General features: G+C 57.1%; 3 protein-coding genes across 16 annotated transcripts in view; 2 read left to right on the forward strand and 1 right to left on the reverse strand.

Moving 5' to 3' along the window:
- Positions 1-5,366, forward strand: part of ACIN1 (apoptotic chromatin condensation inducer 1) — a 33,099-nt gene extending 27,733 nt beyond the window's left edge. For 3 of the 7 annotated variants that reach the window (XM_067740514.1, XM_067740552.1, XM_067740573.1), the window contains 9 exons: positions 172-305; positions 400-552; positions 1,558-1,699; positions 2,039-2,184; positions 2,570-2,677; positions 2,818-2,925; positions 3,158-3,482; positions 3,594-3,694; positions 4,424-5,366. In XM_067740514.1, coding sequence (XP_067596615.1) covers positions 172-305; positions 400-552; positions 1,558-1,699; positions 2,039-2,184; positions 2,570-2,677; positions 2,818-2,925; positions 3,158-3,482; positions 3,594-3,694; positions 4,424-4,750 — 1,544 coding nt within the window. In that variant the 3' untranslated portion in view covers positions 4,751-5,366. The remainder of the gene's footprint in view (positions 1-171; positions 306-399; positions 553-1,557; positions 1,700-2,038; positions 2,185-2,569; positions 2,678-2,817; positions 2,926-3,157; positions 3,483-3,593; positions 3,695-4,423) is intronic. The other 4 variants (XM_067740533.1, XM_067740524.1, XM_067740542.1 and 1 more) reach the window with 4 other exon arrangements.
- Positions 5,367-6,251: 885 nt separating this feature from the next.
- On the forward strand, positions 6,252-16,813 carry CDH24 (cadherin 24). Of its 8 annotated transcripts, XM_067740211.1 has the most exons (14): positions 6,252-6,448; positions 7,995-8,298; positions 8,479-8,773; positions 8,965-9,084; positions 9,161-9,328; positions 9,499-9,686; positions 10,033-10,286; positions 11,434-11,570; positions 13,943-14,064; positions 14,148-14,259; positions 14,674-14,922; positions 15,373-15,999; positions 16,405-16,464; positions 16,555-16,601. In XM_067740211.1, exons 2-12 carry the CDS (start codon positions 8,098-8,100, stop codon positions 15,945-15,947), a joined length of 2,421 nt encoding a protein of 806 aa, XP_067596312.1. In that variant the 5' UTR covers positions 6,252-6,448; positions 7,995-8,097; the 3' UTR covers positions 15,948-15,999; positions 16,405-16,464; positions 16,555-16,601. The 8 variants fall into 8 exon arrangements, with proteins under 8 accessions (XP_067596312.1, XP_067596302.1, XP_067596321.1 ...); XM_067740201.1 differs by having other exon boundaries at positions 15,373-16,464; positions 16,555-16,644; XM_067740220.1 differs by having other exon boundaries at positions 6,255-6,448; positions 15,448-16,464; positions 16,555-16,644.
- A 3,612-nt stretch (positions 16,814-20,425) lies between these two features.
- Positions 20,426-21,301, reverse strand: PSMB11 (proteasome subunit beta 11). The gene has a single exon (XM_067747118.1). It carries the CDS (start codon positions 21,299-21,301, stop codon positions 20,426-20,428), a length of 876 nt encoding a protein of 291 aa, XP_067603219.1.
- Positions 21,302-23,425: the final 2,124 nt, after the last annotated feature.

Here is a 23,425-nt window from a genome sequence, read left to right on the forward strand (position 1 = left end):
TAGGCCTTTTATTGTTTACTCTGAAGCATGGTTTCCCCAGTCCCCAAATGTGGTTTCCTTAAGTTAACCTTTTACTAAAATTCCAGTCGAAGCCTCTCTGTGGGTGTTGTGGTGTGAACCAGCAGAGGGCCTGAGAGCATCTAACTGTGGGGTCCTATTTCTTGGGGACAGCAGCTACCAAGGGGGTGCCAGCTGGAAACAGTGACACAGAGGGGGGCCAGCCTAGTCGGAAGCGGCGTTGGGGAGCCAGCACGGCCACCACACAGAAGAAACCCTCCATCAGTATCACCACCGAATCACTCAAGGTGAGGTGGGAGGGGCCGGGGAAGGGAGGATGAGACATGACGTGGGAGTAGACATGGGCCCAGTGTAACGGGGTGGGGGGTATCTGTGTCCCAGAGCCTCATCCCCGACATCAAACCCCTGGCGGGGCAGGAGGCTGTTGTGGATCTTCATGCTGACGACTCCCGAATCTCTGAGGATGAGACAGAGCGTAATGGTGATGATGGGACCCATGACAAGGGGCTGAAAATATGCCGGACCGTCACTCAGGTAAGGCTCCTGCCCCCCACTTTGGGGGAGGGGGCCATGGATGCAGAGTGGGCAACTGAATGAGGAGCTAAGGCGGAGTCCTAGAAGGGAAGTCTGCCATCTGTGCAGAGGGTTGGGTGAGTTGGCCCTTGTAGGGTAGGGGTCAGCAGGCTACCAGATCTAACCTGTAGCCTGTAATAAAGTTCTGTAAGAACACAGCCACCCCAGTTCATTTATTCTTTTTTTTTGTTTATTTTTGGCTGCGTTGGGTCTTCGTTGGCGGTACGCGGGCTTCTCATTGCGGCAGCTTCTCGCTGCAGAACACGGGCTCTAGGCGCATGAGCTTCAGTAGTCGTGGCACATGGGCTCAGGAGTCGCGTCTCACGGGCTCTAGAGCGCAGGCTCAGTAGTTGTGGCACACGGGCTTAGTTGCTCCGCGGCATGTGGGATCCCCCGGACCGGGGTTCGAACCTGTGTCCCCGGCATTGGCAGGCGGATTCATAACCACTGCACCGCCAGGGAAGCCCAGTTCATTTACTCTTGTCTCTGGCTGCTTAAGTGCTATAATATCAGAGTTGAGTAACTGCAACCATATGGCTCACAGAGTCTAAAATGTTTAATATCTTGCCCTGTACAGAAAAAATTTGCCAATTCCTGCCTTAGTTTTCCTCATGGCAGAGTTGAGGCACTACAAATCCCAGGATCTGGTGGAGGTGAACATAATAATGAAATTTCCTCCCTAGTGGAAGAAGCGTGTTAGGTTGACTTACCACCATCTCTCCCCGAGAAACCAGAAACTGAAAAGAGTGTACCTGTTTGGTGTTTAAGAATCCCTCTGTAGGGACTTCCCTGGTGGTCCAGTGGCTAAGACTCCACGCTCCCAATGCAGGGGGCCTGGGTTTGATCCTTGGTCAGGGAACTAGATCCCACATGCCACAGCTAAGACCCGGGACAGCCAAATAAGTAAATAATAAATAAATAAATTAAAAAAAAAAAAGAATCCGTCTGTTATCTGATACCTTACAGGTGGTGCCTTCCGAGGGCCAGGAGAATGGGCAGAGGGAAGAGGAGGAAGAAGAGAAGGAGCCTGAAGCAGAAGCCCCTGTACCTCCCCAGGTCTCAGTAGAGGTGGCCTTGCCCCCACCTGTGGAGCATGAAGTAAAGAAAGGTAGGTGCAGCATTATGAGTGAAACATGTGGCCCCCTGAATTCCCAGAGCACTTTATTTGGACCTCTTTTAAAGCGTTTAATGTTTTCTGCCTCGTGTTCTAGTATTTTACACATGTCTTCTCCTAGTTATCAAGCTGCTTGAGGGCTAGGTTTGAATCTGTTTAATTTTTGCATCTCCATAATGAGGAGATCAGCCTGGACCGTACCTTGCACAGTGCAGGTGCTCAGCACATTTAGATGGGACAGTGACTATTGGTAGGGAATTTTAAAGTCCTGCTGGAGGTGAAAGAGCCAGCATTGCTCCCTGCTGAAAGTCATTCTTGTGCTCTATTTGATAGTGACTTTAGGAGATACCTTAACTCGACGTTCCATTAGCCAGCAGAAGTCGGGAGTTTCCATTACAATTGATGACCCAGTCCGGACTGCTCAAGTGCCCTCCCCACCCCGGGGCAAGATCAGTAACATCGTCCACATCTCCAATTTGGTAAGTCATTTTTTTCCCACAGTGCAGCTTGGTTTAGAGTCTGAGCTTTGGACTCATGTTTCTTAGGTTCATCTCCTGGATCTGCTGGTTACTCACTCATTGAGTGAGTTATTTTACCACACAACCTGTCTCATCTGAAAAATGGGGAGAAAAAAGTATCACCCTGCAGGGTTGTCTTGAGAATTTGTAGAGAGCCTGGCCCATGATGTCTCAGACAGTGTTACCACTCTTCTCACATTCCTGATGGAGGGTTCCTAACCTCTCTGGCCTCACCCAGACTTGGAAGCTATACTCCTGTGACAGTGGTGTGGGAAATCTTCAGACTAGTTACATGAGTATAGTTCTTGCCTTCTTTAAGACACTGAAATTTTGTTTTCATTGGCAGGTTCGTCCCTTCACTTTAGGCCAACTGAAGGAATTGTTGGGACGTACAGGAACTCTGGTAGAAGAGGCTTTCTGGATTGACAAGATCAAATCTCACTGCTTTGTAACGGTGAGGGGAAGAAACTGATTCTCTAGGTTGTGGCCTGTATTTCCTTTTGTGACCATCGTGGGCAGATTTGAGGGCATTGTGGCAAGTGGGAAGGGTTGAAGGCCTGTTGTGACCCTCTGCCTTCTCCCTCCCTCTGTCAGTACTCGACAGTAGAGGAAGCAGTTGCCACCCGCACGGCTCTACATGGGGTCAAATGGCCCCAGTCCAACCCCAAATTCCTCTGTGCTGACTATGCTGAGCAAGATGAGGTAAGAAACCAAGGGAAAGGAAGGAGGCGGGTAGGGGCAGGGGAGGCTGTATCCGCTAGATTCCAGCTGAGATCCCAGCCAAACCTGCCGTCACTGAGATTCCTTTTCCCTCCTCTTTGGTTCCTTTAGTTGAACCATGGGGCTCCAAAGTCTGTTCACTGGTACCTGGGCTCCTTCAGTGGGAGTGATGTCATCTTCATCCTGACTATCCTTGTCCCTCCTCTACCCGCAGCTGGATTATCACCGAGGCCTCTTGGTGGACCGTCCCTCTGAAACTAAGACAGAGGAGCAGGGGGTACCACGGCCGCTGCACCCCCCGCCCCCGCCCCCAGCCCAGCCACCACAGCACCCCAGGGCAGAGCAGCGGGAGCAGGAGCGGGCGGTGCGGGAACAGTGGGCAGAGCGGGAACGGGAGATGGAGCGGCGGGAGCGAACGCGATCAGAGCGCGAATGGGATCGGGACAAAGTTCGAGAAGGGCCCCGTTCCCGATCACGGTCCCGTGACCGCCGCCGCAAGGAACGCGCAAAGTCTAAAGAAAAGAAGAGTGAGAAGAAAGGTACTTAGCTATGGGGGGCACACATACTCAGTAGTAGGTGGGAAAGGGACCCAGATGGGACGGGGCACAGAGTCGTATGCATCAAGTCTGACTCACTTTCTTCCACCTCAGAGAAAGCTCAGGAGGAACCACCTGCCAAGCTGCTGGACGACCTTTTCCGTAAGACCAAGGCAGCTCCCTGCATCTATTGGCTCCCACTGACTGACAGCCAGGTGAGCACACGCCTTCCTGCCTTGAGGGGCACTCTCAAGCTCAGGAGGAACCACCTGCCAAGCTACATCAAGGCTTGGGAGTGAGCAAGGGGAGAGTCATGTGACTACGAGAGTGAATAGGCCCAGGTATTGGCTTAGAATAATAAGGCAGAAGCTAAGCATCACAGAAGGAGGCAGTTTTAAGACCCAGTTGATTGAGTGGGCCATAGAGAAGCCAGACCCATAAAGGATAGAGGTAGACACGAGATCGGAACTCTGTGTGTGTCCCAGGAAGCTGGTGGTGCCAACCGTGCTTCTTGGAAGTTGATTTTAGTTAGCTGAGAAATCTGTGTTTAATAAACTCAGCTGTTTCTCTTTCTAATTTCTAGGGGTTTTAGCTTTTTAAATCTCCGTTTCTTTGTGATGGGCCTTTTGGGAATTGTAGGTTTATGCTACTCCACTAGAGAGAATAGAGGTTTGTTCACATCGAGTTAGCTTAGGAAATACCAGAGGCCAGGCATGGATGGTGCCACTACCTGTCGTGGGCATAAAAGATGAAGACTGGGAGGAGGGCTTGGGGCTCTGAGACGAGGACAGATGTGACTGCTGAGGCCCTGCCCTTTCCTGCATAGCAGGAAGGCTGACAGTGGTCCCGAGCTAAGAGTGCAGGGTCCAGGTGCAGGGAGACCAGGTGAGACTCATGTGAGCAGGGCTGAGGTACCTGTTCTCTGCCTTCCCTGCCTGCTACAGATTGTTCAGAAGGAGGCAGAGCGCGCTGAACGGGCCAAGGAGCGGGAGAAGCGGCGAAAGGAGCAAGAAGAAGAAGAGCAGAAGGAGCGGGAGAAGGAGGCGGAGCGGGAACGGACCCGACAGCTGGAGCGAGAGAAGCGGCGAGAGCACAGCCGGGAGAGGGACAGGGAGAGAGAGAGGGACAGGGAGCGGGACAGGGGAGATCGAGATCGGGAGAGGGACAGGGACCGGGAACGAGGCAGGGAGAGGGACCGCAGAGACACCAAGCGCCACAGCAGGAGCCGGAGTCGGAGCACACCTGTGCGGGACCGGGGTGGGCGCCGCTAGCCGCTAGCCGGGAGAACACTAGGGAGAGCTGCAGGCACCGGCCACCCTGCCCCAGGGGGCTTCAAGGCCACAGAGGGATAGGTACAATCTCCACCACCCTGGAACCAGGGGTCTTTCACACCATTTGCCCAGTGCTGAAGTCTGGCTGCCACCTGTCCCCACATACCAAATGGAGCAGTGGGCATCTTCCCACCCTACCCCCGTAATCTATCTCTTGGGACTTAGCCCTCTCCTCCCTCTCATTTCCCATTAAGTCTGTGAGAGGGAGGAGCTATGTTAGGGAGGGAGGTGGTTGGCCCAGAGCTGGGGAACAGCCAGGAGCCCCAAACCTCTCTCTCGTTTTTCCTCCATCCTGCTCACCACCTCCTTTGGTACTTGCACCCCCCTTTTGGGAACAGCCGGGGCCAGGACTGGGTCACCTATGAGCTGAATCAGCATCTCCTCCTGAGTCCCAGGGCCCCTGCAGTTCCCAGTCTCTTTGGTCCTGCAGCCCATGCCTCCTGCCCACCGGTTCCACTTTATATCCACCTTTTCCTTTTGTTCAATTTTTATTTTTATTTTTTTTATTATTAAATGATGTGGTCTATGGAAAATAATAAAATTGACTTAGTTTTAACTAGTGTGATTGAGTGGCTTTCCTTGGGCAGGGCCTGGGTGAGAGCCATGTTGAAGGGGAGGCTGCAGCATGCAGTGCAGCCAGCATTGCTTGCATTCCATACCCTTAACTTAGGCTGCTGCTTCCTGGAGCAGGGACTTCCCACCCTCCCTCCATCCCTGCCTCGGCTCTAGCCACACACAGCTGTGGATCTTCCTCGCTGGAGGGCCGAGGGAAAGACGCCCTGGGAAGAGGGGTGTCCCGGTGCTGTGCTAGAGGCATTTGGTCACCTGGTCACCACCTTCAAGGTGCCGCCCATAACTGCCACCAGGGGGCGGCAGCCGCTCGCTCAGTAGGCTCCTGTAAATGAGCTTCCCAAAAAGGCTCCGTGCCCTCCCGCCGACGTCGCCTCGGTCCCTGCCCTGTTTGTTCCCTGGGCCCAGCCCGCGGACTCCCTGGACCTTTCTGCTGTGCTTAAAGCCCCCAGCCGGCCCGCTACCCTTCCCTGCACAGGTTCCCAAAATGCTGCCGCCTCACGGCCGGGGTCCACAGCAGCCTCCAAGGCTGGTCCGGGGGCGGCGAACCGGGCCTCCGCAGTGGGCTCCAGATTCCCCTGCTCACTGTGCGCTCGCCCTTCGCCCGGCTGCGGGGGGCGTGCGGGCCGCTTCGCGCTCCCGGGTGCGCCTTCTCCGCTAGCTCTTCGGAAACGGCCTGGCGCCGTGGCCTGGAAGCCCTCCCGCCCGAGTGCCCCTCCAGGCGCTGCGGGCCCGGCCCGGGAGGGGCACCGCATCTGTATGCGCCCGGCAGCGCCGAGGGGGCGGGCAGCAGGCACCGCCCCCGCCCCCCGCTGCGCGGCCAGGGCTGGCCGGGGAGGGTCGGAGGCTGGGCCCTCCCGCGCGGCGCGGAGGCGCCTCGCTCCTCCGCAGGCGGAGCCTCCTTCCCCCGCCCCCTCCGTCTCGCTCCCTTGTTCTAGCCGGGGCTGCTCAGACCTGCAGCGGAGCCGCGGCGCCCGCTCCGATCGGCTCGGGGCTGCGCCCCCGGGACCCGGCGACGGGGGCGGGCGGGGGCGCTCCCCACCGGGCTGGGCCCCTTGGCACTGCCAGGTAAGGGCGCCTGCCCTGGAGCCCGCGGTTGGGAATCCTCGGAGGGGCAGCAGGGGGCCCGCAGCCTGCGGGTGTCTTCAGAGCGGTGAACGGTGCGCTCCGCGACTGGGAGCCCACTGCCGGCTCCCTTCTCCCGCGCTCTACCGCTTTCCCTTCTTCCCTCGCACCTCTCTCTCCCTCTTTTTCCCATCTTCCTCTCCCTCGATTTCTCTTCATCCTGCCTTCTCTCTGCCTGTTTGCCTTTTCTGCCCCTTCCCTGGCTCCCCAACCCTTCTCTCTCCCTCTTGCCCTGTCTTGCTCCATCTCTTCCTCTTTGCCTTGTTCTTCCTCCACCTTTCTCTCCTCTCCTGTCTTTTCTTTTTCCCGCTTTCCTTTCCTTCCCCGTTCCTTCCCTCTGCTCTCCTCTTCCCTTCCCTTCCCGCTATCCTGTTTCCCAGTCCTCTATCGCCTTCCTTCTCTCCGTCCCGCCTCCCTCTCTGGCCCCGGCTTCCCTCTTCCCTCGGGAAGGAGAGGACTGTCAGGTGTATGTCTGCTCTAGGGGAGGAGGGGCGCAGCCACAGCCACCTGAGGGGTGCCCGTTGGAGGAGAGGGAGGAGACAGTGGTGGGAAGGGTCCTCTAGCTTCCTTCCCACAGCCCCTCCTGGCTGCCCCTTCTCCCAGAATGAAGTTCCGCACCGGGGCGGCCTGGTCTAACCCCGGCAGCTAAAGCTGCCCCTTCCTGGTCATCACACGTACTGAAAGCCCCTCTGCCCCCTCTTCCACCCATTCTCAATCCTGGTACCCATGACTCCTCTCTGCCTTTCAGGCACCCAGGCTACCTCCTTTGATCTCTTTCCTCCTGTCTCTTGCTGCCATTCTGTCTCTGTCTCTGTCTGACAGTCCCTGAGTCTTGGTCTCACCCTTAATCACGCTGTGTCTCTAGCCTCTGGGTCTGCCTCTGCTCCCCCTCCCCAGTCTTCGGCCTCTACCACCCCTCTTCTTTCAGCTCTGGCCCCCCACTCTGCCCTGGGAGCCCAGTCCCCCTTCAAGGACTTCAGCTGTGTGCCGGGGGCAGGTTCTGGAGAGGCGGAGTGCCTGTGGAGGACGGACTTTCACAGGCTCTCAACCCTGTCTGAGGCTGCCCTGCTTGTCATCTCAGCCTGACCTAGGCGCCCTGAGACCCCACCTCCATGAATCCCAATCCCTGGATTTTAAGCCCTTTCCCTGGTAGCCCCCATCTCCTCCAGCCCCAAGCTGCATGCCCACCCTGGGAGCAGAGGGGCCAGTTTGGGGTTCCAAGCCCTCCCAGCATCCCCTCTCCTATCTTCTTCCCAAGCTTCTCTACTCAGAGTTGAGTGGCCGGAGATTTATCAGCTTGGAGGGCTGGAGGTGGATACGGGCAGAGCCTGGGTGGAGGGAAAGATCAGACTGTCTGCTCTCTGTCTTAGTCTGGGTTCTGGGCAGTGGGGCGTCTGGTTCCTTGGAGGTGTGATCTTCCGCATCTAACTTTGGGGAGGTTTAAGAGTTTAAGGGTTTCCTTAACCGTAAACAGCTGTGCATCCTGCAGGTGTGGATCCATGGGGCAGCCCCGAAGCATCTGCCCCTCTGCCCCAGCCAGCTCATGCCTCAGCACCCGGGAGCAGTGAACAGAGCCCTGCCTGAGCCCAAACATGTGGGGCCTGGTGAGGCTCCTGCTGACCTGGCTGGGTGGCTGGAGCTGCATGGGGCGCCTGGCAGCCCCAGCCCAGGCTTGGGCAGGGTCCCGGGGGGCCCCAGGACCAGCACTGCTTCGGACCCGACGGAGCTGGGTGTGGAACCAGTTCTTTGTCATTGAGGAATATGCCGGACCAGAGCCTGTCCTTATTGGCAAGGTAGGGATCCACCCCTCCCATGTCTACCCTAACCCTCAAGGCCCTGCCCCGCAACTTCCTCACTTCTGCAATGACCTTGGTCCCTCAGGACACCCAACACTCCACTCAATCCTAGATTTAGACTCTAACTTTCTGTCCCTATGCTTGGAACCCGCTGCCATGTTTCCCCGATCCCTACAGCTGCACTCAGATGTGGACAGGGGTGAGGGCCGCACCAAGTACCTGCTGACCGGAGAGGGGGCAGGCACTGTATTTGTGATTGACGAGGCCACAGGCAATATCCATGTCACCAAGAGCCTGGACCGGGAGGAGAAGGCACAGTACGTTCTACTGGCCCAAGCTGTGGACCGAGCCTCCAACCGACCCCTGGAGCCCCCATCGGAGTTCATTATCAAGGTGCAAGACATCAACGACAATCCACCCATCTTTCCCCTTGGGCCCTACCACGCCACAGTACCCGAGATGTCCAATGTCGGTGAGTACCCCAGGTCCGGACATCCCGGATCCCATCTCCTAGAGTGCCCTCACCTCTCCTTCCCCGACCGCTTTCCGCCCCAGAACCCACCTCCTGCAATTCAGCCCCGCTCATGTCTGGGTCCCGCCCATCTACCCTTCTTCCCCACTTGGCTCTGCCCCAGCTGAGCGGAGTGCCGGGGTCCCCCACAGGGACATCAGTGATCCAGGTGACCGCTCACGATGCCGATGACCCCAGCTACGGGAACAGTGCCAAGCTGGTGTACACTGTGCTGGATGGACTGCCTTTCTTCTCTGTGGACCCCCAGACTGGTGAGGATAGAGCTTGGGAGGCGGGTAGGGCAGCCGTGGGGACAGGCACCCCCTGACTCGTCGTTTCTCCCCCTAGGAGTGGTGCGGACCGCCATCCCCAACATGGACCGCGAGACACAGGAGGAGTTCTTGGTGGTGATTCAGGCCAAGGACATGGGCGGCCACATGGGGGGGCTGTCGGGCAGCACTACGGTGACGGTCACCCTCAGCGATGTCAACGACAACCCCCCCAAGTTCCCTCAGAGTAAGGGACAAGTGCCCCGCCTGAGCCGCCCTTTGACCGCCCCCCAGCCCTACAGCCTCGGGAGAAGCCTCCCCCACCCCTCCCCCAGCCAGGCCTGGGAGAAGGATGTGCTGGGGGAGGGAGGAGGGCCGGGGACCTCTCTCAGAACGTCTCCCTCCATCCACTCCAAGGCCTGTACCAGTTCTCCGTGGTGGAGACCGCTGGGCCGGGCACCCTGGTGGGCCGGCTGCGGGCCCAGGACCCAGACCTGGGGGACAACGCCCTCATGGCATACAGCATCCTGGATGGGGAGGGGTCCGAGGCCTTCAGCATCAGCACAGACGCCCGGGGTCGAGATGGCCTCCTCACTGTCCGCAAGGTTAGCCTCCTGTCTGCTAGCGCTGCGGACCCACTCACACTTGCCTCCTGCCCCATGGGACACGCTTCTAACAGGGCTAGAACAGGCTCGGTCGGGATCCCTGTGTTGGAGCTTAGAGATTACGGTCATCTCCTCGTCTTTCAGATGAGGGCCTAAGGGCCAGAACGGGGGAGTGACTGGCTCAGGACTTTGCACAGAGCAAGTCTGTGATGGAACTGGGGCAGACCTAGAGTTCTGACCGAGTAACCCGCGCCCCACCCCACCCCGACCACCGAGGCCACTGCCCCTCTGGTGCCCACCTCCCGGGTTCCCCCCTGCCTCAGTCACTCCGTCCCCCTCACCACAGCCCCTAGACTTCGAGACCCGTCGCTCCTACTCCTTCCGTGTGGAGGCGACCAACACGCTCATCGACCCAGCCTACCTGCGGCGAGGGCCCTTCAAGGACGTGGCCTCAGTGCGCGTGGCTGTGCAGGATGCCCCAGAACCACCCGCTTTCACCCAGGCTGCCTACATCTTGGCAGTCCCCGAGAACAAGTCTCCCGGGACCCTGGTGGGCCAGGTGTCAGCTGCTGACCTGGACTCCCAGGCCAGCCCGATCAGGTGAGCTGGGGTGCAGGCGGGCTCAGGGCCAGGGCCCAGCAGCATGCTATTCCCGCCCGAGGATGTGCCCCCTTTACTGCAAATCACGCTCACCTCCTGGCAGAAGTCTCCCTCACTGCAGGCCTGGGGCCAGGGCAGGGCTGGAGGACCTTGCTGACCCCTCCCACACTCTCCACCCATCCCTCTGGGTGGATGATAGTAGCGCCTCCCGGTGGCAGTGCGAGCAGATGGAACCTCATCTGATGAGTGCGACGGATCAGTTGATGGCCACGGCTATTGACCGCTCGCTCAGCGCTTCACATTTTACCCGCTTGATAACATTTCCTTCTCCAACAACCTGTGAGAGTCGGATAGTAGATAAGGGTAGTAACCGTCTCAGCTCCGGTTGCTTTAGAGCTGCGGTCCCCGACCTTCTCGGCAGCAGGGACCGGTTTTGTGCAACGTAATTTTTCCACGGACGGAGGGGGGTTGGGGGGGCGTTGGGAATGGTTCAGGCGGTAACGCGAGCAGTGTGGCTCAGTTCCTAACAGGCCATGGACCAGTACTGGTCCGCAGCCCGGGGTTTGGGGACCCCTGCTTTAGAGGCCTGGCCCTGAGAGGTTGAGTAATTTGCCCAAGGTCACACAGTCAGTAAGTAGCAGTGCTGGGATTCAAATCCGGACTTGTCGGCCCCAAGAAGACCCACTCTTTCCACCGCCCCAGCCAGCATCCCTGTCATAGCACTGAGGGAGTCATTCCCATTTTGTAGTTGAGGAAACAGGTTAAAAGATTTGCCCAAGGTCACACAGCTGGCCTGAGACAGAGCAGGGCTAGAACTTGGGTCCCTGGTCCCCAGAGCAGAGCCCCAGAAGTCGGAAAGACAGGCAGTGTTTACCCGACGTCACCTCTGTCTCTCTCCCTGCACGCCCATGAAACCCAGTCCCCGGCATGTTAGGACAGGTGTTTAATGTTGATGACTCCCCGGGGATATTTGTCTTTTGAGGGGACCCTAACGTGAACTATGGCTCTGGGTGCGCGTCTCTGGCCAGCTCAGGCCCTCTGCCCAGCTGAGCCATGAGGCCCAGCAAGGTGAACAGAGGGAGGGAGGGGTAGCTGCAAGCTCTGGCCCTGCCGCAGATCAGCCCCCAGCCCCACTCCATCTCCCCAGATACTCCATCCTCCCCGACACGGACCCGGAGCACTGCTTCTCCATCGAGCCTGAAGATGGTACCATCCGCACGGCAGTGCCCCTGGACCGCGAGGCTCGTGTCTGGCACAACCTCACAGTGCTGGCCACAGAAGTCGGTGAGGAGTCCTGGGCCCCTGGGAGAACCGGGAGGAGGCAGCAGCCTCCCAGCAGAGGGGCCGTCCCTGGGCACGGACGTATGGGGGTGGGGGAGGGCGGCTAGTGCCATCACACCCTCACCCAGCGTATAGCCACTGGGTCCCCAGCCTGCATCATCACCACCAGGCAGGCCTTCTGGTCTCCTGCCTGGGCTGGGCACAGTGGGTCTGCCTGAGCATTTCCCCTCAGTTTCAGTTGGCTCCCATACCTGACTTTCCCCAACCCGGAAATAAATCTAACCTTGAATAGCTTCCCGCACCCTGTGAGACCCTGCCTGGCCCACTCTCTGCTTCAGGCTGAAGGGGCATCAGGGAGGGGCTGGGCCCCTCCTCTGGGAGCTGACCGGGGCCAGGGTGGGGAGGTGGTGCCAGGAGCCCCTCTCTGGGAAGCCCTGCCAGGAGCCCTCAAGGGTAGGGAGAGGGACCAACTCCATGCACTGCCCATGTCAGTCACCGGTCACCAGTAGTGTGGTTCAGCCTTAGACCTCCCTCCCTTCTATGAACCTCTCCTCACCACGCCTGCTTATGCCTCAGGGTCTCCTACGTTTGCCGTCTGTGTCCTGTTTAGGGAAGTTGTCACTGTGTGCATACGTACTTGTACATGTCCGTGAAGAGCTATGTGTGTGTATACACGTGGGTGTGTACTTACATGTGTATGATTCCACACGTGTGGAAAGTACATATACATACATACCCATGTTTGTGAGTATACATCTATAGCTGCATATATGTGTACGTAGTTGAGTGTATAGAATTGTATTTATATTATTTGTGCATATGTGTAATTGGATGTATATAGTGATAGATACAAGTAGCTGTTTGTATATATTGTTTTGTGCATGTGTTTGTGGACAGATAGTAATAATTTACTATTTATTGTGTATCGGACACTGTTCTAAGTACCAAATGTGGGTTACTTCATTTAATCATCACCACAACTTTATGAAGAAGGTACGATTTTTTCCCCCATTTTAAAGGGAGGAAACTCGGGCAAAGAGAAGTTAAGTAACTTCCCAAGGTCACACAGACATTAAGTGGTGGGGCCTCAGTCCCAGTCAGGCTGCAGAATCTCAGCTGTTGTCTCCTCTGCCATACTGCCTCTCATACGTGTCGAATTGTATGTAGATAGGTTTATGTTTATGACCGTGCAGCTCTGGGGCAGTGCATGCGTGTCTGTCTGTGTGAACGTCCCTGTGTGTATTTGTGGTATATGTAGCGTGTCTGTGGCTGCCTGTGTATACGTAGCCCTGCGTGTGTGTGTGTGTGTGTGTGTGTGTGTGTGTGTGTGTGTGTGTGTGTGTGTGTGTATTCCCCTCAGTGTCTTCTCATCTCCTGCCAAATCCTGCACCCCAGTATTGACTAGCAGGCCCTGGGCCTTAACTGCAGCGAAGGAATGGGCCCCAGCCCCGTCCCATCTCAGGGTATCCCAGACCCTTTAACCAGGCAGTCTGCTCCTCTGCCCAGGCTGTCAGCTCAGCACCTTCCCAAAAGCCAGCCAGCTCTCCCTCAACTCGGGGAAAAGACTAAAGGAACTGTGAGGTTTAGCCTAGAGGAGGTGAACACTGGGGCAGGCAGGGATGCCTAATTTCCATTTTCTCTTGGATGCCACGGGCAGTGAGAAGCAAGGCAGGGTAATGGTGGGAGCCACCCAATGACGAGGGGGCCTGTGTCTGGCTGTGGTACCCAGGGTGGCCTGGCTCTGCCCCTGAGTATCACGTAGCTCCTCCCTCCCCAAGGTCAACTCTAAGTGATACTCACTGCTACACCACAACCTCCCAGACCTCTGATGGTGTGTGTATGTGTGTGTGTGTGTGTGTGTGTGTGTGTGTCCACCGGTTTTGTGCATGAAAACGCATTCTCTGCATCTTGGGGGTCGGGATACTACATTCACTGTATATATTGAACATTCACTTCATGTATGTTGCATTTGTTTTAAAACACTGAGTGTACATCAAATGGACGGTATGAATGTGTTTGTATGTTTCATGGCTACTGTCTGTGTGCATCCGGTATGCATCGTCTGTCTACCTTTCCTTTATGGCACGTGTACCCTGCATGTGGGTTCTTGTATATGTTATGGGTGCTACACTCCTGTTGAGTGTATATGGTATATGTATTGCACACATCTCGGGTACCACATGGCTGTTGTATGCGCTTGTTCCATTCATTTCGCAACATTGTTTGCTACTTGCATATTGCATGCGTCATCTCATGTATCCCACATGCATGCTATGTGCTGCGTGTGGCATCCGTGCCCACACACCCCGTGTGTTGTGTGTAACTGTGATGTGTGCGCTTGCATGGGGTGTACGTGTTTGTGTTTCTGGCTTCAGACAGCTCCGCGCAGGCCTCCCGGGTGCAAGTGGCCATCCAGACCCTGGATGAGAATGACAACGCTCCCCAGCTGGCGGAGCCCTACGACACCTTTGTGTGTGAATCTGCAGCGCCCGGCCAGGTGAGCCGCTGAGGCAGGGGGGTCGGGAACTCAAGACCTCTCCAGCTGCCCACTCCGTACAAGGCTTCTTTTCTTCCTCCCAGCTGATTCAGGTCCTCAGGGCCCTGGACAGAGATGAAGTCGGCAACAATAGCCGTATCTCCCTTCAAGGTCCCCTAGACCCCGATGCCAACTTCACTGTACGGGACAACCGAGGTGGGTAGCCTCCTACAACCGTGCCCATGCCTGCTTCCCTCCTCTCCTCTACCACCCTCGGCCCTGCCTGCCTACCTGGGCCCTCCACCCAACAGAAGGTGGATGTGGTTTGGGGAGTTCCCTGGTGGCCTCGTGGTTAGGATTCTGGGCTTTCACTGCCGTGGCCTGGGTTCAATCCCTGGTTGGGGAACTGAGATCCTGCCAGCCGCGCGCGCAGTGGGGCAAGAAAAAAACCAACACAGGGTGGATGTGGTTTTGCTCTTTGCAAACCTTCCCCACAGACCTTACTGGGAACGTGTCCCAGGAGGTGACCCTGGGCTGCAACGACCTTACTGGGAACAACCTTACTGGGACTGCAACGACCTTACTGGGAACGTGTCCCAGGAGGTGACCCAACACCTTCCTCTCCCACAGATGGCTCTGCCAGCCTGCTGCTGCCCTCTCGCCCCGCCCCGCCCCGCCAGGCCGCCTACCTGGTCCCCATAGAACTGTGGGACTGGGGGCAGCCGGCACTGAGAAGCACCGCCACAGTAACTGTCAGCGTGTGCCGCTGCCGGCCCGATGGCTCCGTGGCCTCCTGCCGGCCCGAGGCTCAGCTCTCACCTGCTGGGCTCAGCACCGGGGCCCTGCTCGCCATCATCACCTGTGTGGGCACCCTGCTTGGTGAGTCAGGCCACAGTGGGACATAAATGTGGGGTCCAGGCCTGCAGGGTGTGTGGAGAGGAACGAGGACACTGGACACAGGGAAATCCATCCTAGGTCTCGAAGGAACCCTCGTGCCTGGATTCTCCCACTGCCTCCTGCATCCGAGACAAAAGCTCTGGCCTCATATCCCTGGCCTGTCAATCTAATGAGAGTCATGAGCCATGAAAACTGTTTATCGAGCCCTGACTCTGGGCCCCGTGTGGCGCTGGGCACAGCGCTTGGTATTTCATCCTTTCAACAACCCTGAGGAGTAAATATGTTTTCCCTCTTTTCCACACAAGCAATCTAAGGGCGAAAGACGTTCAGGGAAGTTAAGCAACTTTCCATGGTCATACAGCGAGTAAAGGGTTGAAGTCAGGATTCAAACGAGCTTTGCCAGATGTCAAACCCAGGGCTTGCCACCCCTAGGCCGTTCTGATTGGAACCAGGCTGCCCCACGCCTGGCCCTGCCGGCTCAGCGGCCCGTGTGCGCCTCTCCCCCAGCCCTGGTGGTGCTCTTCGTGGCCCTGCGACGCCAGAAGCAGGAAGCCCTGATGGTGCTGGAGGAGGAGGACGTGCGTGAGAACATCATCACCTACGACGACGAGGGCGGCGGCGAGGAGGACACAGAGGCCTTCGACATCAGCGCCCTGCAAAACCCCGACGGGGCTGCCCCGCTGGCTCCCGGCCCGGCCGCGCGCCGAGATGTGCTGCCCTGGGCCAGGGCGCCGCGCCAGCCCCGGCCCCCCGGCCCCGCCGACGTGGCGCAGCTGCTGGCGCTGCGGCTGCGCGGGGCGGACGACGACCCCAGCGTCCCACCCTACGACTCGGTGCAGGTGTACGGCTACGAGGGCCGGGGATCCTCCTGCGGCTCCCTCAGCTCCCTGGGCTCCGGCAGCGAGATCGGCGGCGCCCCAGGCCCCGCTGAGCCGCTGGACGACTGGGGGCCGCTCTTCCGCACCCTGGCCGAGCTCTACGGGGCCAAGGAGCCCCCGGCCCCCTGAGAGCCGGCCTGGCCCTGCCCGCCACAGCGTGGCGGCTGCACAGGCCCTCTGAGTGAGCCCCCGGGGTCCAGGCAGGCGGCAGCAGCCCAGGGGTCCCCAGGCCTCCCCGATCCCCATGTCCCTCCTCCCCACTTCCCCAGGGCAACCTCCCCCTTACCTCCCTCGTCCTGAGTCGTCTGTTCGTCTCTCTCCAGGGATCTCTGTCTCTGTCTCTGACACTCTCCCTGTCTGGGACTGCGTTGTGCGGCTCAGACTCTGAATCTCTCCGTTCTCTCACTGTGATTCCACTTTCTTGTGGCTCTGTTTTGGTCTCCCCCATTCTAAATCTGTCACTCACGGCTCTGTCTGTCGCCCGTGCCCGCACACACGTTCTCTGTCTGTCTCCTGCCCACATCTGCCCGCATTCTCTGTGGGTCTCTGTGACTGCCTTTTTGGTTTCTTCCGTTGTCCATCCCAGAAACAAGAGAAACTTCCAGCCACTGCTGCCCACCCTCCTGCAGGGGATGTTCTGCCCCAGGTCAGTGTCCCTAGACTATGTGGAACACAGGGGTGGCCCAAAGCCCTCCCTCACGCCCCACCTCTCACTCGGGCTCTCCTGTCGTTGCAGACCTGCCCGCATGGTTCCATCCATCACTCATGGCCTCATCCTGGCTCCATTGGCCTCCAGCGAGAGAGGGAGCCAGCTCACCTCCCGGGGCAAGAGCTCCAGCCCCCAACGTGGCCGCCTCCCTGGAGCTCTGCCCAGCCGTCAGCCGGCCCTGGGCAACCTAGCTCTGGGCATTGTCTTGTGTGCTTCCCAGGCCCCAGGGGGAGGGATGGGAAGGAAAGAGGGAGGCAGCTGGGGAAGGGGAAGAGGGAGGAAGGGGAGGGGCCTCCATCTCTAATTTCATAATAAACACTTTATTTTGTAAAGCTGGAGTCCTGCTTTCCTTTCTGCACTCAGGTGTCTGTAAGAGCGTCACTGTGCCAAAGGGCTGGAGGAGAGGCCTGAGCCCACCCCCTCGACCCCTTCTCCTTTCTCCTTTGGGGGACAGTCGCTTCAAGTCCCCTTAGTAGAGGAGGCTTTGGGTTGACACCATACAGGGACGAAAGAGATAATGACATGTACCTCTACCCCCACAACCTCTGGGTTCTCTGTTGGTCTCAAACTGTCCAAGGAAATTAAGATGTGGAGATTGGCCAGAGGGGAAAGTGGGAAGGAGAAAGTGGAGAAAAGGGGGAGCTATAAAAGACTAAGAAGAGAGGAAGAGGAGCTCTAGACTAGGAATAAGTATGGGTGGGGAAGAGCAGAGGGGGTAAGCCAGTGCCTCCTGGGGCCTGTGGTCCCAGCTGGAGAAAGGGTGGGCCAGGGCGAGGTGGCACAGTCACAGTGGACCTGGGGCCTGCTGCCCCACCTTTTATTCTTCCCAGTCTCTGGTCTTACTCTTTGTGGGCACAAAGAGGAGGGAGAGGGACCAGGGAGGCGGGCTGTTCGAAGGGCTGAATCAAAGTCAACTGGGGTGGGAGCCCAGCGGGTGGCCAGCATCTCTCACCGTGCACTCCCTAAGCAGAGAAGGGGTCCACCCGGCAACCAGAATTAGCACCCATGCCTCGTAACTCCAGGCAGGGCTCCTAGGGACTCAAGTAGATGGGTCACGATAGGTCCTTGTGACCTTCCCCTCCAAGCGCGGAGTGCAGATAATCAGGGATGGCTGCTCTAATGGGAAGATGCCTTCTTGTACCTTCCACGCCGTTTGGTTAGGGCAACCAGGCGGTGGGAGAACAAGGACCCTGCTCCGATGCTGGCATTGTCATTGACTCTGCTGAAGGCTGGAACCGGGCCCCTGCCTGCCTGAAGGCCTGTGTGAGAGCAGACTGTCCGCCCCTGAGGGAGACGATTAGGAGGCAGCACTCCAAGCAGGGAGCCACAAGGACAAGTCTTCCTGTTCAGAGCTAGATCCACACCTTTGGTCTCCCCTGATGTCTGCATCAAGCCTCCAGGAGTAAGTGGAGAGAAGGAGGGATTGACTCGTGGGCCGAGGAGGGGCGCATTGAAGTGGGATGCAGGCCTTTGCCTCCTCTCCCAGCCCGCCTTAACACCCTCCTGAGGTCCTCCCCAACTCATTAAGCTTCAAGGAAAACAACAATGTAGGGAAACAGGCTTTTCAGCTAGACCCTCAGGCTTATCTCTGGTCTTAAATACCTCACCATTGGAAACACCGAATCCGTCAAAGGGAGGGAAGAAGGGCAGAACCATGGAAGGAAAAGAGAGAGAGAAAGGGAGAGGTGATGGGAGGAGACGCAAGAAGAGTGGGGCTCCCCCCCTGTTATGCCCTCCCTATCTGGGTTTAATCCTCCTTCCCTGATTAATGGGAAGAGGAGGGGCACAGAGTGTTCCAGGGGGTGAGCCGCATGTGGTTCTCAGGGAGCCTTGGGCTGGACTCAAGTGGCAACCCCAAGCTAGCCCGCCCCTCCCTCCCTGCCTTTTCTCACCCCTGGGGCTTCAGGACAGGGATGGGAGGATGCAGAAGTATCGAACCAGTGGGGTGAGCCCTGCCCCACCCCACTCTGGACCTCTTTTCCCCAAAAGAAGTGATAAGGCCCGTCTTTCTCCCTGATAACTTCCAGCCTGTTTCCTGTCTCTGCACATAGGAACTGCACATGCATCGCATATCCTGGATCACTCACATACAACAGGTCACAGACCCACACTCACCTCTGCATGTGGAGGTGCCCCCTCTTATGTCTGCGTCAATCAAACACTTGAACCCTGGGCAAAAGCTGCCTTTCCTCCTGTGTTCCTCCAGGACCAAGCTGGCCTGGGGTCCTTGACCTCTAGTGATCATTGCCAGTGTCCTGCACCTCCTCCCCTGAGGCTGAGGAGTGGGTGAGGGATGAAGAATTGCTACGGAGGCCACCAGCCAGATTCCCAGACCCTGGCTCGAAGCCTAGTCTTCCTGTACTGGGCACCTTTCTGCGGCCCCCCTTCCCCTGACCATTTCCCCCCCTCTCCCCTACTGCTTTCGCTCCTGGGACTCCCTCAGCTTTCTTCCCTCCTCTCCCATCATCCCCTGAAAGCCAGAGTCTGCTGGAGCTCCTCTGTCTGGCCAGCTCCTGCCTGGAGGAATTCTTAGCCTGAGGTGCAGGCTTGGGGCTCACGACTGGGCTGGAGGCTGGGAGGAGGGGTGTCCAGGAGGGAGGAAAGGTATTGTTCATCTTGGGACTGGAAGCTGTAGGAGTGGGATAGAGAAAGAAGATTCAGGAATCTTCAGGTGCCACCTCCTAGGCTGACCGTGCTTTCCCCCCTCACTTGGCCTGGGGAGGGGAGGGTGGGGAGGCATCCCTCCTGGAGCTGTCAGCCTGCATCGCCAAGTCAGGGCTTACAAGGGAGCGGCAAGGGGACAGGGGGGTGGGAAAGGATGTGCTAACCCAGCAGTTCCCACTAGCACAGACACTTCTCTCTTTTCTTCATGCCCAGAGGGAGCTACTGGAAAGAGAGGCTGGAGAGCAGGCAAAGGGACAGCAGGAGGAGAAGTTGGGCAACGGCCATGACATGCCTGGAAGCCATAGTGCAAGGGACGGGGGAGGTGCCTGGGGCGATGGCTCAGGTCCTGACAAGCGGGGGTAGAGGGGGCTCAGCCCTCCAGGCCCTCGGGCTCCTCTGGGTTCCTCCTTCCCTGGCCACCAGGCAGGGGCACGGCCCAGCTGCTCTCTTCCCCACGTCACTCCCCAGACGCCTGGCAGGAAGAGGCCCTGGGAGAGAAACTGAGCTGAAGGACCACAGCCCTGGAGCGGAAGGCCTGCACCCCAGCATCATCTCTGCACTGACTGTGTGACCTAGGGCAAGTCACATAACCCTTTGAACCTGTTTCCTCTTCTGTCAAGTGAGGATCATTTTTACCTCAAAGAGTTATCATGAAAACTGCGTTCAGGAAAGGGTTTGCATCATTGTCATTAGGGTCAGGTCAGGGAGGGGGGCAGAGAAGAAAAACAGATGTGGGAAGCCCATCGCCACCCCCAGGTGTACATGCTGCACTGTCTCCTCTTCCAGCCTGGGCCCGCTGGGCTACTCTCCCCACTTCATTCTCCTCCAGCCATCTCCACTCACCAAGGTGAGAAAGTGGCGAAGACTCTGAAGCTGAGCTAAGGACTAAAACGAGAGGAAGAGAGACTGGGGATAGGAGGGGAAAAAGCAGAAAGGAGGATGGCAAGAAAAGAGGGTCTAGCACCTAGCACAGCATCTGGCGTGCAGCCGGTGCGCAATAAGTACTTGCTGAAAGAGGACTCGGTGCTGAGAAGGAGGCTGGATCAATCTATTGGGCGCCAACAGGAACATGTCGGAGAGAGCCTCGATGGCTCCGGGAGGAGAAAGGCATGGAGACTTGCAACAAATGAAGCCGGCAACCCACGAGAGCAGGAGCCAGACGCCATGAGTCTGCCCCACTGCGGCCCCATCTGCCACCCACTCCCGGGGCTGGGCCCCCAGGTCCTGCTGCTGCTCACAGCGCCTCTGCGGGCATCCTCGAGTCCCCCGGGGCTGGTGCCACAGACGGTTCTCCGCCTTCACCGGCTCTGTCCGGGATGGCCTCCTCCTCCCGTTCCTGCTCTGGCCCCGGCCCTGGGAGCTTCCGCAGTTCCGAGTACAGCACCCAGGTATCGTTGCGGGACACATATTCCCATCCACTCTCCCGCACGTGGAAGAGGTCCACGGAGCCCCCCGAGTAGGCATCACGGTGGGTGGCATGGGCCACAGCACGGCGGGCCAGGGCATAGGCTTCCTGGGTGCTCATGTCATAGTGGTAGCCGCCATCTAGCACACCATAGGCATAGGGAGATCCAGAGCCCACCGAGAAGATGTCCCCCTGCAGGCAGGTGCCGTCGCTGTAGACATAGAAGAGGGCAGGGCCGGAACGGTCCCAGCCGCACAGGGCAGTGGCCACGCACAGATCCAGCCCCCGATAGCGTGACATCATGACTGATAAGAGTCTGGCGGCGCCAGCCACGCTGGGCAGCTGACCCTCCCTCAGTGCCCGCAGCCGCAGCTCCCGCTGTAGCACCCGGTACCATGTGGCGCAGTCGGCCGAGGTGCCAGAGGTGGTGCCCAGGAGGTGCTGATGCACAGGGATGACCTTGCGTGAGGCTGGACAGGCCACGTAGTCACCACAGGAGGACCGCGTGTCAGCTGCAGCGATGACTCCATGACGGAAGCGGAAAGCCAGGGTCGTGGTACCATGGGCCAGCCTGGGGCCATGGATTTGCAGGAAGGTTTGAGGGTCCCAGCCCTGGGGCAGAGCCCAGCCACCAGCCTGAGGCAGGTGAGGTGAGGCTTCTTGGGTGTCGGGGGCCTGCCACTTGCACACATCCTGCAGAGCCATCCCTGGGGTCCAGCGAAGGTTGGAAGGAACAAAGCAGGGATTTGTGAGCTGGGTCAGGCGGAGGAAGAGAGAGAGCAAGGAGGAGCTGGGCTGCGGCCAGAACCAGCTGGGAAGGCGTGTGATCCGTGGCTTCCCTTCTCCCTAACCCCAAACCAGGCTTTGGGATTGGCTGATGGAGCAGCGCCCTCTCCCTCAGAGGACTGCTGAGGGGAGACAGAGCGAGGCCAGTAGAGTCTCCAGCGCTGGGGAGACGCTGCCCATGACACACCCGAGCGTCATCCAAGGAGTCTCCTGTCTGTCATCCTCCGAGCACCTGGAGTTGGGTGGTGGCTGGGAAACTGAAAAGGAAAGGGAGCACCAGTGGAAGGAGCAGAGCTGGGTTCCTCTGGGTTTTCCTATGGAGGGCACTGGGCGCACAAAGATAAATAAGGCCCTGCCCCTGCCCTGAAAGGGCTGCCAGCCTAGGGAAAGGTGGAGACAAGTCAGTGCAATGGCACAGTCAGAAGAGATTGCCATGGGCGTTCCCTGGTGGCCTAGTGGTTGGGATGCCGGGCTTTCCTGTTGTCCACCCTAGGCTGGCATTTAAGGCCCACTGTGGTCCAATCCTAATCCATCCACCACAACCTCTTTTCACGCAATTCCTAACACATCTCCCACCTCCCCTTCATCTTTTTGAATCCTATCTTTCCAAGTCTGGCTTAAGTACCACCTATTCTGAAAATACTTCCCAGATCCGGGGCGAGAGAGGAGAGACTGTGAGTTTGAGAAGAAAGGGGATCTAAGTGATATTTAAGGAAATGATCCAGACCTCCTTGGCAAAGCCTTCCTGGACCCCCAACCTCACCCCAATCTATACCAAACTCTCTCACCTCTGAACTACAGCACTTATCATTGCTTTCTTCCCCCAACCCCTGCTTTATTGAGATACAATGGACGTATAGCATTGCGTAAGTTTAAGGTGTACAATATGATGATTTGATACCTCTGTGTGTGTGTCTGTGTATTGCAAAATGTTTACACCATAAGGTAAGTTAAATCCTTCACCTTACTTGATTACCATTTTTGTTGTTGTTATGATAAGAACATTTAAGATCTACTCTCTTGGCAACTGTCAAGTATACAAGAGTATTGTTAACTATAGTTGCCATGCTGTACATTAGATTCCCAGAACTTATTCCTCTTATGACTGGAAGTTTGTACACTTTTGACCAACATCTCATTTTCTCCAACCCTGAGCCTCTGGCAACCACCAATCTACTATCTGTTTCTAAAAGTTTGGCTTTGTTAGACTCTACATATAAGTAAGATCATACAGTATTTGTTTTTCTCCATCTGACTTCTTGCACTTGGCAATAATGCCCTCAGGTTTCATCCAAGTTGTCACAGATGGCAGGATTTCCTTCTTTTTTATGGCTGAATAATGTTCCACCACATATATAACACTTTATGCGTTCATCCATTGATGATGGATATTGTTTCCACATCTTGGCAGTTGTGAATAATGCTGCAATGAACATTGGGGTGCAGCTATCTCTACGAGATAATGATTTCATTTCCTTTGGATAAATACCCAGACGTGGGATTACTAGGTCATATGGTAGTTCTATTTTTAATTTTTTTTTTTGAGGAAATTCCATACTATTCTCCATAGTGACTGCACCAATTTATATTCCCACCAACAGCAGCACTGATCATTTGTACCTCTCCTCTTTGAGGTCTCCCTGAGTGGGACCTTGGAGCAGAGAACTAATGTAAGGTAAATTGGGAACAGATTATGGAAGGCCTTGAATGCATGCTGAGGAGCTGAACCTTACAGACCATTTTTAAGCAGGCAAATGATAAGATCAAGATGTTTCAGGAAAATCAATCTGGTGCTGCGCAGAATAAATTAGAGATATAGTTTGTACCCAGAAAAATCAGGAGAATATTTCAGTAATTCAGGAGTGAGGCGATAAGAAGCCAAAGGCGGTATCAGTTGCAATGAAAAAGAATGTGAGAAGCACTGTAGAGGGAGAATGAACAGGACTTGGCAACCTAGTGGACGTGGAGTAAAGGAAGGGGAGTTGTCAAGATGAGCCAGGGCTTCAAGCCTCTGTGACTGGAAGAACATTATTGTCATTCTTT

The sequence above is a fragment of the Pseudorca crassidens genome, chromosome 1 (genome assembly GCF_039906515.1).
Source record: "Pseudorca crassidens isolate mPseCra1 chromosome 1, mPseCra1.hap1, whole genome shotgun sequence".
Classification (NCBI taxonomy): domain Eukaryota; kingdom Metazoa; phylum Chordata; class Mammalia; order Artiodactyla; family Delphinidae; genus Pseudorca; species Pseudorca crassidens.